This window comes from Ylistrum balloti, unplaced genomic scaffold (genome assembly GCF_031769215.1).
Source record: "Ylistrum balloti isolate Yb309-2 unplaced genomic scaffold, AGI_CSIRO_Ybal_v1 Utg370212, whole genome shotgun sequence".
In the NCBI taxonomy this organism is placed as follows: Eukaryota; Metazoa; Mollusca; class Bivalvia; order Pectinida; family Pectinidae; genus Ylistrum; species Ylistrum balloti.
Window position 1 is genome coordinate 274,019 of NW_026782181.1, and position 12,452 is coordinate 286,470.

Below are 12,452 nucleotides of genomic sequence, written 5' to 3' on the forward strand. Positions count from 1 at the left end.
TGTTCCTGTAGTACCTGTCACAGGGATTGTATTGGTACTTATTGTTCCTGTAACACCTGTCACAGGGATTGTATTGGTACTTATTGTTCCTGTAACACCTGTCACAGGGATTGTATTGGTACTTATTGTTCCTGTAACACCTGTCACAGGGATTGTATTGGTACTTGTTGTTCCTGTAGTACCTGTCACAGGGATTTTATTGGTACTTATTGTTCCTGTAACACCTGTCACAGGGATTGTATTGGTACTTATTGTTCCTGTAACACCTGTCACAGGGATTGTATTGGTACTTATTGTTCCTGTAACACCTGTCACAGGGATTGTATTGGTACTTATTGTACCAGTAACACCTGTCACAGGGATTGTATTGGTACTTATTGTTCCTGTAGTACCTGTCACAGGGATTGTATTGGTACTTGTTGTTCCTGTAGTACCTGTCACAGGGATTTTATTGGTACTTATTGTTCCTGTAACACCTGTCACAGGGATTGTATTGGTACTTATTGTTCCTGTAGTACCTGTCACAGGGATTGTATTGGTACTTATTGTTCCTGTAACACCTGTCACAGGGATTTTATTGGTACTTATTGTTCCTGTAACACCTGTCACAGGGATTGTATTGGTACTTATTGTTCCTGTAACACCTGTCACAGGGATTGTATTGGTACTTATTGTTCCTGTAACACCTGTCACAGGGATTGTATTGGTACTTATTGTTCCTGTAACAGCTGTCACAGGGATTGTAATGGGACACTATTGAGGCCTGTGCTTTCTGTCATAGGGATTGTAATGGGACACTATTGGGGCCTGTAATACCTGTCACAGGGATTGTAATGGGACACTATTGGGGCCATTTGATACCTGTCACAGGGGCCATGTTGGGATACTTACTATTTCTGATTTGCCTGTAAACAGGTTTAAATGATGGCTGTATGTTTTGTGTGTGTGTGTGTGACTTTCTACAGGTCATCAGACATCATTACTCATCACTACACACGAAGTATTCCTGGATCAGACAAAACTTTCTATTGTTTCGCATATGTGTATGCTTCATTTAAATACAGTTTCTCAGTAAATTCAGAACAAAGGACATACATAAAGTTTTAAAAAATCACTGACTTTGAAATCTTCACATAATGTGCATAATAATGGCATGTGTATCTTAATCATTGAGTTAGCCTTGACTGAGCAGATCAGTTAGGCCCATGATAAGTATAGCAATAGCCACACCTTGAGTTTACCCTTAGTCACATTTCCTTAGGGCTGACTAAAACATCTTGTGATCCTTTTACTCAGCAGTAAAATAGTTGTGGCAGATTTTAGGGGAATTCCCACTCATTAGTATTTAAATTTTCCCATTTTATATGTGAATTACACAACAAAGTGTACATTGGTTTCACATTAAGCTAAATTGTACACGACAATGATTTTACTCATGCACTAATTGGTATCCAATAGAGATTTCTGACAAATAGAACAGAAACATTCTCAGAGAAACAAGATCAAATATGAAGCAATATGATTGGAAGAATTATTAATGAAATCCATTTTATTTTAATCTTCATAAAAATACAATATGATACAGACTTTATGTTTGAACTGTTTTAAATCACAGACAAGTCATGGGTTTGATCATGTGTTTATTTTAACAGACAAACAGGGTAAGTAGATCATCTCTGATATCAGGAATGACCAGGAGATACTTTTCTGCAGCTAATTAAGGTCATTTCTGATAGTAATATCTATAGAATGACCAAGATATCTTTTCTCCAAACTGTTTGTAAAGGCATTTTTTTTTTCTGGAATGATCTAGGTATTTTTTCTTCAAACTGTTAATTAAAACCAGTCTCTTTTATCTGGAATGACTAAAATATCATTTATTCAAACTGTTTACAAAGACAGTATCTTTTATCTGGAATGACTAAGACATCTAAATTATTGAGGCCATCGCTTATATAATATCTCTTCTTAATTAAATCAATACCATCTTGTTCGTATCTAAATTGACCATAGCTATTATGTTTTCTGTTTCTTTTTTCCATCTTGCTGTATCTAAATTGACTTGACCATCGATATTATATGTTTTCTTTCTTTTCTTTCTTTATTTCTTTTTCTTTCTTTCTTTTGAAAAAAATTAATCAGTGACGTGATTTCTTTCTCACATAGATATAAAAGTCAATAAAATATGATATAACTGTTGTCATGAATGGTGTTTACTTCTCAATACTGTAAGAATGTTTAGCTTTTCTTGCCTGGTTTATAAATTGCAATGCATACATATATAAGGGACATAATTCAAACTTCGATGTTTTAAAGTTCAAGGGACTAAAACAAAACTTTGATACATCAAGATGAAATACAAAGAGAGATTTCATAAAAGAAAAAGTTTTTATTCATGAGAAAAAACATCATTATTAGGAGAAATTAACAGGAAATGGACATGGAGTACTTATGTTTACATTTCGCTTCAATAGTTACAAGTACAATATATTTGTGTATTTTAAGAATGGATTTAAAACAAAACATGATTTGTCAATGACTGATTTTTCATAGAAAGCAGTCCTTGAAAAAGACTTTGATACATCAAAAAGTGTTTGATTTATAAAACTTTTATTCATAATAGTGGTAAGTTAATCAACAGTGTTATATAAGGATAACATTCTGGACCGGTGTAGTATGATAAAGTGAAGCCTCTGGTAAAGTGAAGCCACTTTATATTTTGTTTTTCATTTGCTGTTTCATCACTAAATTCTTTATCAGTTTACTTAATTTTGTTTCTCAATACATAATAAAACAAAAACAAAAAGAGGGTGAGGAAATTTAGGGTGGGCCATGGTAAAGTGAATCATTTGTTTTCTCATCACCCTGATTCAATCATATAAACACATAGATAACAAAAGATATGTCTGAGGTGGGGAATCAGGGTAAAAAGAAAATAAATCCGAGAAAAAAATAGTGTTAAACTTCTCTTTACCATGGCCATGGTGAAGTGAATCCCCCCTGCCCCACCCTAAATTTCCCCAACCCAGACCTATTTTTTTTCTATTTGTGTGTTGATATTGAATCAGGGCAAACAGAAAAAAAAATTATGAAAAAATTAATTAGTAAGAAAATAGTGAAATGTATCACTATACCATGGCCTTGAAAAACTGGTTCAAAATCAAAGGTCAATTCCAAAATGATTGAAAATGAAAGATTTTTAGTGAAAATTTTCATAAGACAAGTGACAGGAATTATTATGAATCAGCGATCAGTCAATTTGAACTTTTAATAGTTCAAGATTATGGGTAAAGATTAAAGGTTAGATTTACATAATGCAAAAGGAGGATGTTTTGGTTTGGAGTTTTGATACAACATCGTGACTCGAGTCACTCTTTATATCACTACCCAAGCATAAGGGAAAAATTCAGAAATGCAGATTTTGAAGTAAGACCTTTTTGGATCGAAATATTAAATATTATACACAAAATTCTATTCAGTACAAAACATTGATATTTACAGCATTACAGGGTGTTTCCTGTCACCATTTTAAACATATTGTTTTGTCCATCAGATTTCTGTACTCAGTATGGCCCTTTGTTAGTTTAGTGATCACAATATCTAGGAATTGTCCCATACAACATTGTTGTAAATGTTATGAAATTGTACATAATAGCATTTCTAATCAGGAAAATGCTGTGTGATCATCCAGATCAAGGAATTTTTAAATAATGATCTGGATCTAGGAAATTTTAAGGAAATATTAAGGGACGGTCCGGATTAAGGAAATATATTCACAATATTCACAATAGCCCCGCTGTGAACCTTTGATCACTGCATTTGCATTTTTTTTTTTATTTCACTTTATGCAATCAGGTTAGAAATATGTTCTGAAATATGTTAGCATCTCAATTTGTATAATTTTATTTGCAGAAAAGTAAGACTACCCAGAGCCTTTGGTGTACTCTGGATGGTGAAAGTCTAGCTTTCTACAGAAATAAGGTAGGTATCACATAGGATATGATATATTGTATGATTAATTTATTTTGCCATATGCAAATTTTCTGATTTTTGCCATGTCATATGTTTTTGCCATTTAAGACCTGGAACTGCAAATACATTAAGTAACTTGATCTTTTAAAATTCCCTCATTCATTTTGATCATGCAAATCTTGTGGTAAAATTAACGAAAACTAGATGTTGGGGACAAAAACATTACCCATGTACAGTATAACTAAATCATTTATATCTAGCTTTCTGCTGAAATAAGGAGTAGATATCTTGGTTCACCAGACTAGTAACTCAAAAAAGTAATAATGGCGTATAAGTAAAGGAGTATTTATCTTACATAACTTTTTTTTAAAATGTTTTGATACAAAAAATCAGTATCTTTAAGATTTCTGTAATATCACATAACTACATGCACAACTACATAACATGCAAAGACAGATATCACTTGCAAGGTTGGAGTGTTAGTGAATGTAATATCTAATCTGGTATGTCTTCCTGGCATCATACCTGTGTAAGGTTTTGTTCCAGATCTGATAGAACAGACTAATCTACTGGCTTTTGAATTCTCCCATTGGGTTCATTTGACCATAACACATAGTCTCAGCACATCAAGTGTCTGTTTTTTATTCAGTTTGTTACTTTTAGCTCCAAACAAGTAATATGTATGCTTTGACAGTGACGATGTGAAAAATGACCTGAACAGTAAAACTGTGGAGTCCCTAACACCTGTTCAGAATAAATGTGCCTGTAAAATAATAAATTACATATAAGATGTATTTATACAGGAAAATGTATCCTTCATACATGTATTTATGGGTGATGGAAGTGTTTTTGTGGAGGTTTAGAAGGGTGTAAAGTAAATCATTATCTATAGTATTTGGAGGGTGGTACCACAAGGAAATAAAGTATATTTTATAGATCATGTCAAAGATGTTCTGACCTCTGTTTCTCTTATGCTCCTAGGAATGAATATTCACACCAGTTTATGACTGACTTTGTCCAAGTGGAAATAACTCTGAAGTTCTCTCAATTTCTATATGCCCCCTAAAACATTTTCAAAGGAGCATGCAGTTGCTGCCTTGTCAGTTTGTCTGTCCATGTCGGCACCTTAACTTTGCCCAAAGTTAAGCAAGGATCATAAAACTTGGTGTATACATTGGTCATACTAAGGGGATTCGTAGTATACCAAATTCAGGTCCTGCAATACCTTAATTAGGGAGTTGTTGCCCTTTGTTAAAATTTTGTGTCTACAGCATAACTTTAAATTGCTTACATTTAAGGTAGGATAATGAAACTTTGATCATACAAAGACAGTGTGCAGTGTTCCAATGTTAGGGCCTGCAACTCTCTTAATGACAGAGTTATTGCCCTTTGTTAAAATTTTGTGTCTACAGCATAACTTTAGATTGCTTACATTTAAGGTAGGACAATGAAACTTTGATCATACAAAGACAGTGTGCAGTGTTCCAATGTTAGGTCCTGCAACTCCCTTAATTACAGAGTTATTGCTCATTGTTAAAAATATCTTGTCTGGAGTATAACTTTGTCCACAGTTAAGCGAAGATCATGAAAGTTATTGCATATATTGATCATACTTTCTCTGATACTCTTGTTTAAATGAGTTTTATGTTAATAAAGTGTCAGAATAACTTTTAGAATTACCAGATGGCACTTTAGTGTCATAATATTAGGCGTTAGTAGCATGGTGCAATGAAGAAATTATGTTAGTTTGTTAGTTGACGAACTCTTCAATATGTACTCCAATTTCCTCCCTTAATAAGACCCCTCGCACATTTACATCCAGGCCAACAAGAGTGATTAGTATAAGTTGAAATAACTTGTTTTGCCATTGTTGTAAGATAAATAAAGTTTACAGTTTTTAATGGCTATTACTTCACTTTAGTCCATTGCCAAGGCCATATTTAGGGCAAGCTTTTGAAATATTCTCTTTTTTTTTTCTTTTATAAATGTTTATTGATAGTCCCAGGTTCTTAGTAATTGGCTTATGAAACTGGAATTGATAAAAATATTTTCACTTTTAGATTCAAATGATTTTAACCTTAATCCTTTGTTAAGAGTTGAACATTTTTCATATATTGAAATTTTCTTTCAAAATGTTTGATATGATTTTACCAACAATGAATTTCACAGAGTTAGATAGATAGCATGTTTTTTCTGATACAGGCACATTAGGCCTCTTGTTACATGTCTTGAGTAATAAGAAATCTGTTATTTCCTTCTTTAATTGTGATTTTTCTTATGTAAACATTTTTCCTTATGAGGTATATTCTATTTTTTAGCGTTCCTCATGTATGTTCACAATAGAGATCAAAAGGATTAAGTCTGTTACACCATATCTTGATAAAAAACAATTTGAGGTCTTCACAGAAAAGAGCTTCCTGTTTGTAAGTATTAAACCTGATTTACCTTGTCACTACATTGATCTTAATAACTAGCAGGAGAAACTTGTAAATTATGCATCTAAAAGGTTCTGTGATGTGTAATATTTTCACAAATGAACATGGTCATGCAGTGTCCTGTAAGTTTGAAGTTATTGTTTACATTTTAATTTTCACTGTAATTAACAACACAACCTGAATGAAAAATAATTGTACTTCCAGTCTGCTGAGACATTGGAACTTTGCCAGGATTGGATCAACCACATAGAGGAGGCCAGACAACAGGATGGTGAGCTCCTCATTACTAGGTGAGTTATAATCAAACAAGTTCACCATCACTAAGTTTGTAACTGATCAGTGGTTCCGGCTGGTTTGTTAAGTCTACAATAGTACATGTATTCCATATGTTTCAAGATTTCACTGCATCAAAAATAGTTAAATGTATGTTTTCAAACTTGATACTGAATTACTTCCAATCTTGTTGCACTGCATAACAATTAGAATACTGGTAGATAACTTGACAAGGGAGGTAAATCTAAGAAAAAAAACTTTTGTTGACTTTTTTTAAGCTTACTATCATCAGATGGTGAGGTATTCAGATCGCTTTGCATCTGTGGTCCTTCATCCGTCCATCTGTCATCCCTCTGTCTGTCCGTCCTCTGTCCGTTCGTCAGTCTGTAAACAATTTTTGTTATTTGTTATTGCTTGAGAAGTCTTGAATGGATCTTTCTCAAAATGCATATGTAGGTTCCCCTTGGTCCCTAGTTGTGCCTGTTTGATTTTGGGACTGATCAAAAACACTAAATGGCAAACAGGCAGCCATCTTGGAGTTAACTTAAGTTTGTTATCACTATTTCTTGAAAAGTATGGGATGGATCTCCCTCAAATTTCATATGAAGGTTTCACCTGGTCGCTAGTTGTGCCCCTGTTATTTTTAGGATTGATCAGAAAAACAAAATGGCCAAAAAGTGGCCATCTTGGATTTTTGTTGTGCCCCTGTTATTTTTAGTGATTGACCAAAAAACCAATGGCTGACAGAGATAACCATCTTGTATTTCAAAAATGGCCAAAAAGTAAGGTTCCCTTTGGTCCATGTGTCCATGTAGTTTTTGAAAAACAAAATGACCAAAAGGAAAACTTAGAAAAATTGTTATCGCTATTTCTTGAAAAGTACTCAACGGATCTTTCTTCAATTTCATACGCAGGTTACCCTTGGTCCCTTGTTGTGCCAATTTGATTATAGGACTGATCAGAAAAACAAAATGGCAACAGATGGACACCTAGATTTTGACTTTGAAAGTTGTTATCACTATTTCTTGAGAACTACTGTATAGATCTTTCTCAAATTCCATGGATAAGGTTCTTTAGGTCCCTACTCGTGCCTATTTGAGTTTGGGACTGATCAGAAAAACTAGATGGTTGACAGGCAGCCATCTTAGATTTTGCTTAGTAAAGATTGTTATTGCTATTTCTGAAGAAGTACTGAATGAATATCTCTCAAATTTCATATGTAAATTGCCTTTGATCTCTCCTTGTGCTGATCAGAAGGAACAAAATGGCTTCCAGGTGGCCATTTTGGATTTGGCAGGTGAAGATAATCATTTATTTCTGCAAAGAAATGTTCAAATGTCTTATCATTCAGAGCAAAATCAGAAAAGAAAAGAAAGGAAAAGATCTAACTTTCAAAGACCATATATAGAGATCCAACAATGGTGGGCACCAACATCCCTCTGAGATCTCTTGTTACAAATAGAATGGAAAATACAGTTTAAAAGTGGAATTTTAACAATGCAGTGGTAACTCTACCTAAACAAGCACGAGTCAAAACATTAGAGAATATCATCATGCAATTTTTTTATGGTATCGACTTCTTATCATCTTAGGTCTGGGTAAACTTGTCATCAGGTCTGACTTTTATTACCTCACCTGGCCTGCAGGGCTTATGCTGTGGTGCAGCATCTGCTGTCCATCTATCCATCCATTCATCATCCTACATCAAACTTCTTTTTAAACAACTTCTTCTCAATAACCACTGGACCAAAATTTTAATATTCGACTGATATGGTTCCTAGGATGAAACCAAACAAAATTACAAAAAGAAACGACTTTGACCTAATTCAAGGTCACAGGGGTCAGATTTGTTAAAACTTTTAAATTAATTCTACTCATGAACTAATAGGCTTTGAGGCATGATATTTGGCTGATATGTTCCTAGGAAGCAGCACAACAAAGCTTGAGAAAAGAAATGACTGTGACACATATTCAAGGTCACAGGGTCAAATTTGCTACAACCTTTAAACGACTTTATCTCATGAACTGAAAGGCCTAGAGGCATGATATTTGGCTGATATATATATACCTGGTGAGCTCTGCAGGCCCATTGGACCTCTTGTTTGACTTGATTTTAAATTTTGTCCTGAAGTTTGGAATGGTTCTGTTTTAGTTCAATGTGTCAGGGTGACTTATTGCAATTCCCTAAAACTTTTAACATTTTTGACTTGTTCTGGAAAGCTTACAAACCGATGTCATTGAAATTGTACAAAAACCTTCCATCTATAAAGACGCACAAAAACATTTAAATATATGGTCCCCAAGTCCCCAGGAGCCAGAGAGGCAGGGGCAAGGAAGGGTAAAATTGATATAAATTTCAAAAATCTTCTTAATACCAAGATAAAGCAGAACCAGATACTCTGCAATGATGGAAGTGTCTCACGGTGCTTTACCAAAATTGTGAATTTCAAGTCCCTACAGTCTAATATTTCCCTTTGGGGAGAGGTTAAATTGACCAAAATATCAAAGATGTTCCATGATAGAATCTATTGAATACTCTTCATGGATGAAAGAATTTATAAGGAAAATTACATTCTTAATTGTTATTTCTTTTAATACAAACTAGGTTAGCATTGGACAGCAGTTAATGTTGTGCAGTTTACATTTGCATTATGTGTATAGTCTAGTTAAAGTTATCTAATTGTTTTGATAAAATCATTTCTATGACATGTTACAAGAAGCATTGTTTTGTTTTTGTGAGGTTTTTTCTTTGTTCATTTTAAATATCTTAAACTGGTCTTTACATAAATTTCAGTCAGAAACCAGAAAAGCAGCCAATGTCACCAAGACGAGGCTCTCTTCCCCAACAAAATGCTGTCAGTAATGCTATGAATCAACTGTCTAGTAAATCGGTCAATGAATCCAGCTCAACAAAACCAACAGACAGAAAGATAGACAGAACATCAAGCACAAAAGATATGATCAATAGATTTTCAGGTGAAATCACCCCAAAAGAAAACGTAAGTTCCCCTTCCCGTCCATTACGACTTAACTCTGGAGGAAAAGTCAACAGTCTCCTGACACGATTTTCTGGAGGTGGAAATTCATCGCCAACATCTCCAGTATCTCCACCTCTGCAGTCACATTTACCACCACTGAAGACTTCAGACAGACCAGCGTCATTCAGCCTAACTCATCACTCATCATCTAATTCATCTGTGCAACCGTTGTCAGTGGGTAACAAGCCTACAGATCAGAAGATGCCAGGAATTACCACCACAAGTACTGGTACTAAGATTGATCTGTCGCAAGTATCAAGTGTAGCAAGTGAAGGGGTGCAGGGTCAGACCAGTAACTCAGCTGCAGAGTGGCACACTGACTCTGGGTATACCTCAGGTGTATGTAGCAGCCCACCTAAGGACATCATCCAGGCAGAAAGAAGTGAAGATGTGTGTCAGACTGGTGGCAATAGTCCTGATGACAACACAGATGAACCTGTGAGGCTCAGAACAAAAATGTTGCCTAATGGTGATAATCATCATAATGCTGTAGCCGCCTCTGGAATTGATGCTGATGTAGAGGGAGAGGAGGACGATGAAGACAGTGAGCAGGTTGGCCCAAATCTTCAACTCCTCGATGAGTTGATGAATTTAACATTTGAAGAGATCGAAGTTCCTCAAGGGTCATCTGTAGATCTGAGTTCATTCACAGAACTTAAGGAATTACTGACAGATTTGCCAACATCTCTGATGTTACAGAGAAGTGTTGATGTGAACAACCAGACAGCTGTGGAAGAATTGAGTCAATTTCTCAAAACAGTTCATTGAAGGTGTACATATAATCATGCCCACTTACACAATGCATTCCAGTAATTCAGAAATATCAGTATTTTTCTAGAGCAACTGTTGCAGCAATGGTACGAGATATAATAGTCAAAGTTAGAGGTGATTCAGAATGGTTACTGTAAACCAGCTTTTTTTTTTTTTTACATGCGATACACTTTCACAAATTTTATGATTATTTAAAAGTTTAGGCCAGAATAGTAATGAAAAATTATTGTTTGAGAAAGATTTTCTCATCACTGAAAGTCACAATGAAGAAATCACAAAAAGTTAATAGTTATGGAAAGTGGTTATAGTAATGAGTTAGCATTTGGTTTGATACAATACTTTTTAATGAAACATCTTAGGAAAGTTGTTCTTTCTCAATAGTCTTTTTAAAAACTATGTGGAGGACAAAGTTGGTGTGTTTACAATACAGAATTTTTGCTGCTAATGTTATATGGTGGTAATGATGACCTGCTGGTGGTGTTGACTCTTGCAGGAAAATATCTTGTGACAAGCCACTGATTTTTTATGACAACTATATGGATTTCTATGACCAACCTGCGCTAGTTTCTAAACCACCTGTTATGTAAACTTTATATCACATCATACAAACATTAGAATTGCATTAAAGATTGTACATGAATAATGATATTTAAATGCAAGTATGAACAAACTTCTACTATAGCAATTTGAAAAAAGTATTCAATCGAAAGTTTTAAAACAAATTTTCAGAATGTGAGGAAAAACCATAAGTCAGAGAGATATGGGACAAAATATGAATCAGTTTATTTCAGATTTATGACTGTCATAAAGAAGCTGTTTTAATTCAATATCAATCAGACAGCTGTCATGACAGCCTGACATATATGTATGTAGAATAGGAATAGGCAGAGAGCACAGCCAGAAAGTTACTCAGAAGTGCTAAGGTGTTATCTCCCTTTGACTACCTCAGTAGCATTTAATGGGGAGTAACTCTGTTAGGACTGGTAACAAATTCTTGAGAACCAACAATCAAGTGTTTATACAGTGTTGATATGATACAGAGTATGTAAACCATTGATCTGAACTGTGGTGGTCCGGGTATAATGATCTGGTGGATTGTGTTTCAAATAACATCACAATGTTTAAATGTAGATTGTCTTCAAATTCATAAAATCTATGGTCAAGGGACTAATTATCTTGATCTAGAGGAATGTGTGTCTTTTACTAGAGTCACCTGGCAGGCATCAGGGTTTAATGTATGGAGTACATAAAACATTTTGAATACCTTTTGTAAATATGAATTGGACAGTATTGTTTCTGAGGAAACTGCAATTTTCAAGGTTAGATTTATAGTCAACTTTTTTGTTGAAAATAAATACACCGTGTAATTAAATTAGATTTGTATTAAGATGCGGTTGCCTTTACTCTGTATCATGTCCTTTATACAGTAATAATAATAACTATGTAACCTGTATTACAATGTCGATATTATATGGTTATTTTGTGTTTTTTTTTATTTTTATGTATCCACCGTTATTAAAAAGATAAGCGAGCACAATTTAGAGTTAGAACTAAATTTTTCCTCATTGCTGTTGTAGATGCTCATATAACAATATTTGAAATATGATTTAAAATTAACAAATCAGAAATGTTGTAATTTTAAGTTACATGTTTATATAAATGTTTCACTGTAATGTTTGAATGGTTTCATATCAAAATTGCAGACTTTTGATTTCTGTGTAAATGACCTATCTGTGACCCTTAACACAGTGTATCTGTCTAACATACATTGATTTATGTATGCAGCACAGCAAAATACATTAATCTTTTAAACCCGACACTCTAAGGAACACATTACACAAATCTGCATAAGTGACATTAAACAATTACAACGAAGCAGAAACCTAGAAGACATCAGTTACATACTTAAAAACAAACCATATTAGCAAGGACAAGTTCATACTACACTAATATTGTTACATCA

At 34.2% G+C, this 12,452-nt stretch overlaps 1 protein-coding gene across 1 annotated transcript; it reads left to right on the plus strand.

Annotated features, from left to right (window-relative positions):
• Positions 1-3,907: 3,907 nt before the first annotated feature.
• On the plus strand, positions 3,908-12,062 carry LOC132551755 (uncharacterized). The gene is made up of 4 exons (XM_060215890.1): positions 3,908-3,981; positions 6,291-6,395; positions 6,612-6,697; positions 9,475-12,062. Exons 2-4 carry the CDS (start codon positions 6,303-6,305, stop codon positions 10,484-10,486), a joined length of 1,191 nt encoding a protein of 396 aa, XP_060071873.1. The 5' UTR covers positions 3,908-3,981; positions 6,291-6,302; the 3' UTR covers positions 10,487-12,062.
• The last annotated feature ends 390 nt before the right edge of the window (positions 12,063-12,452 follow it).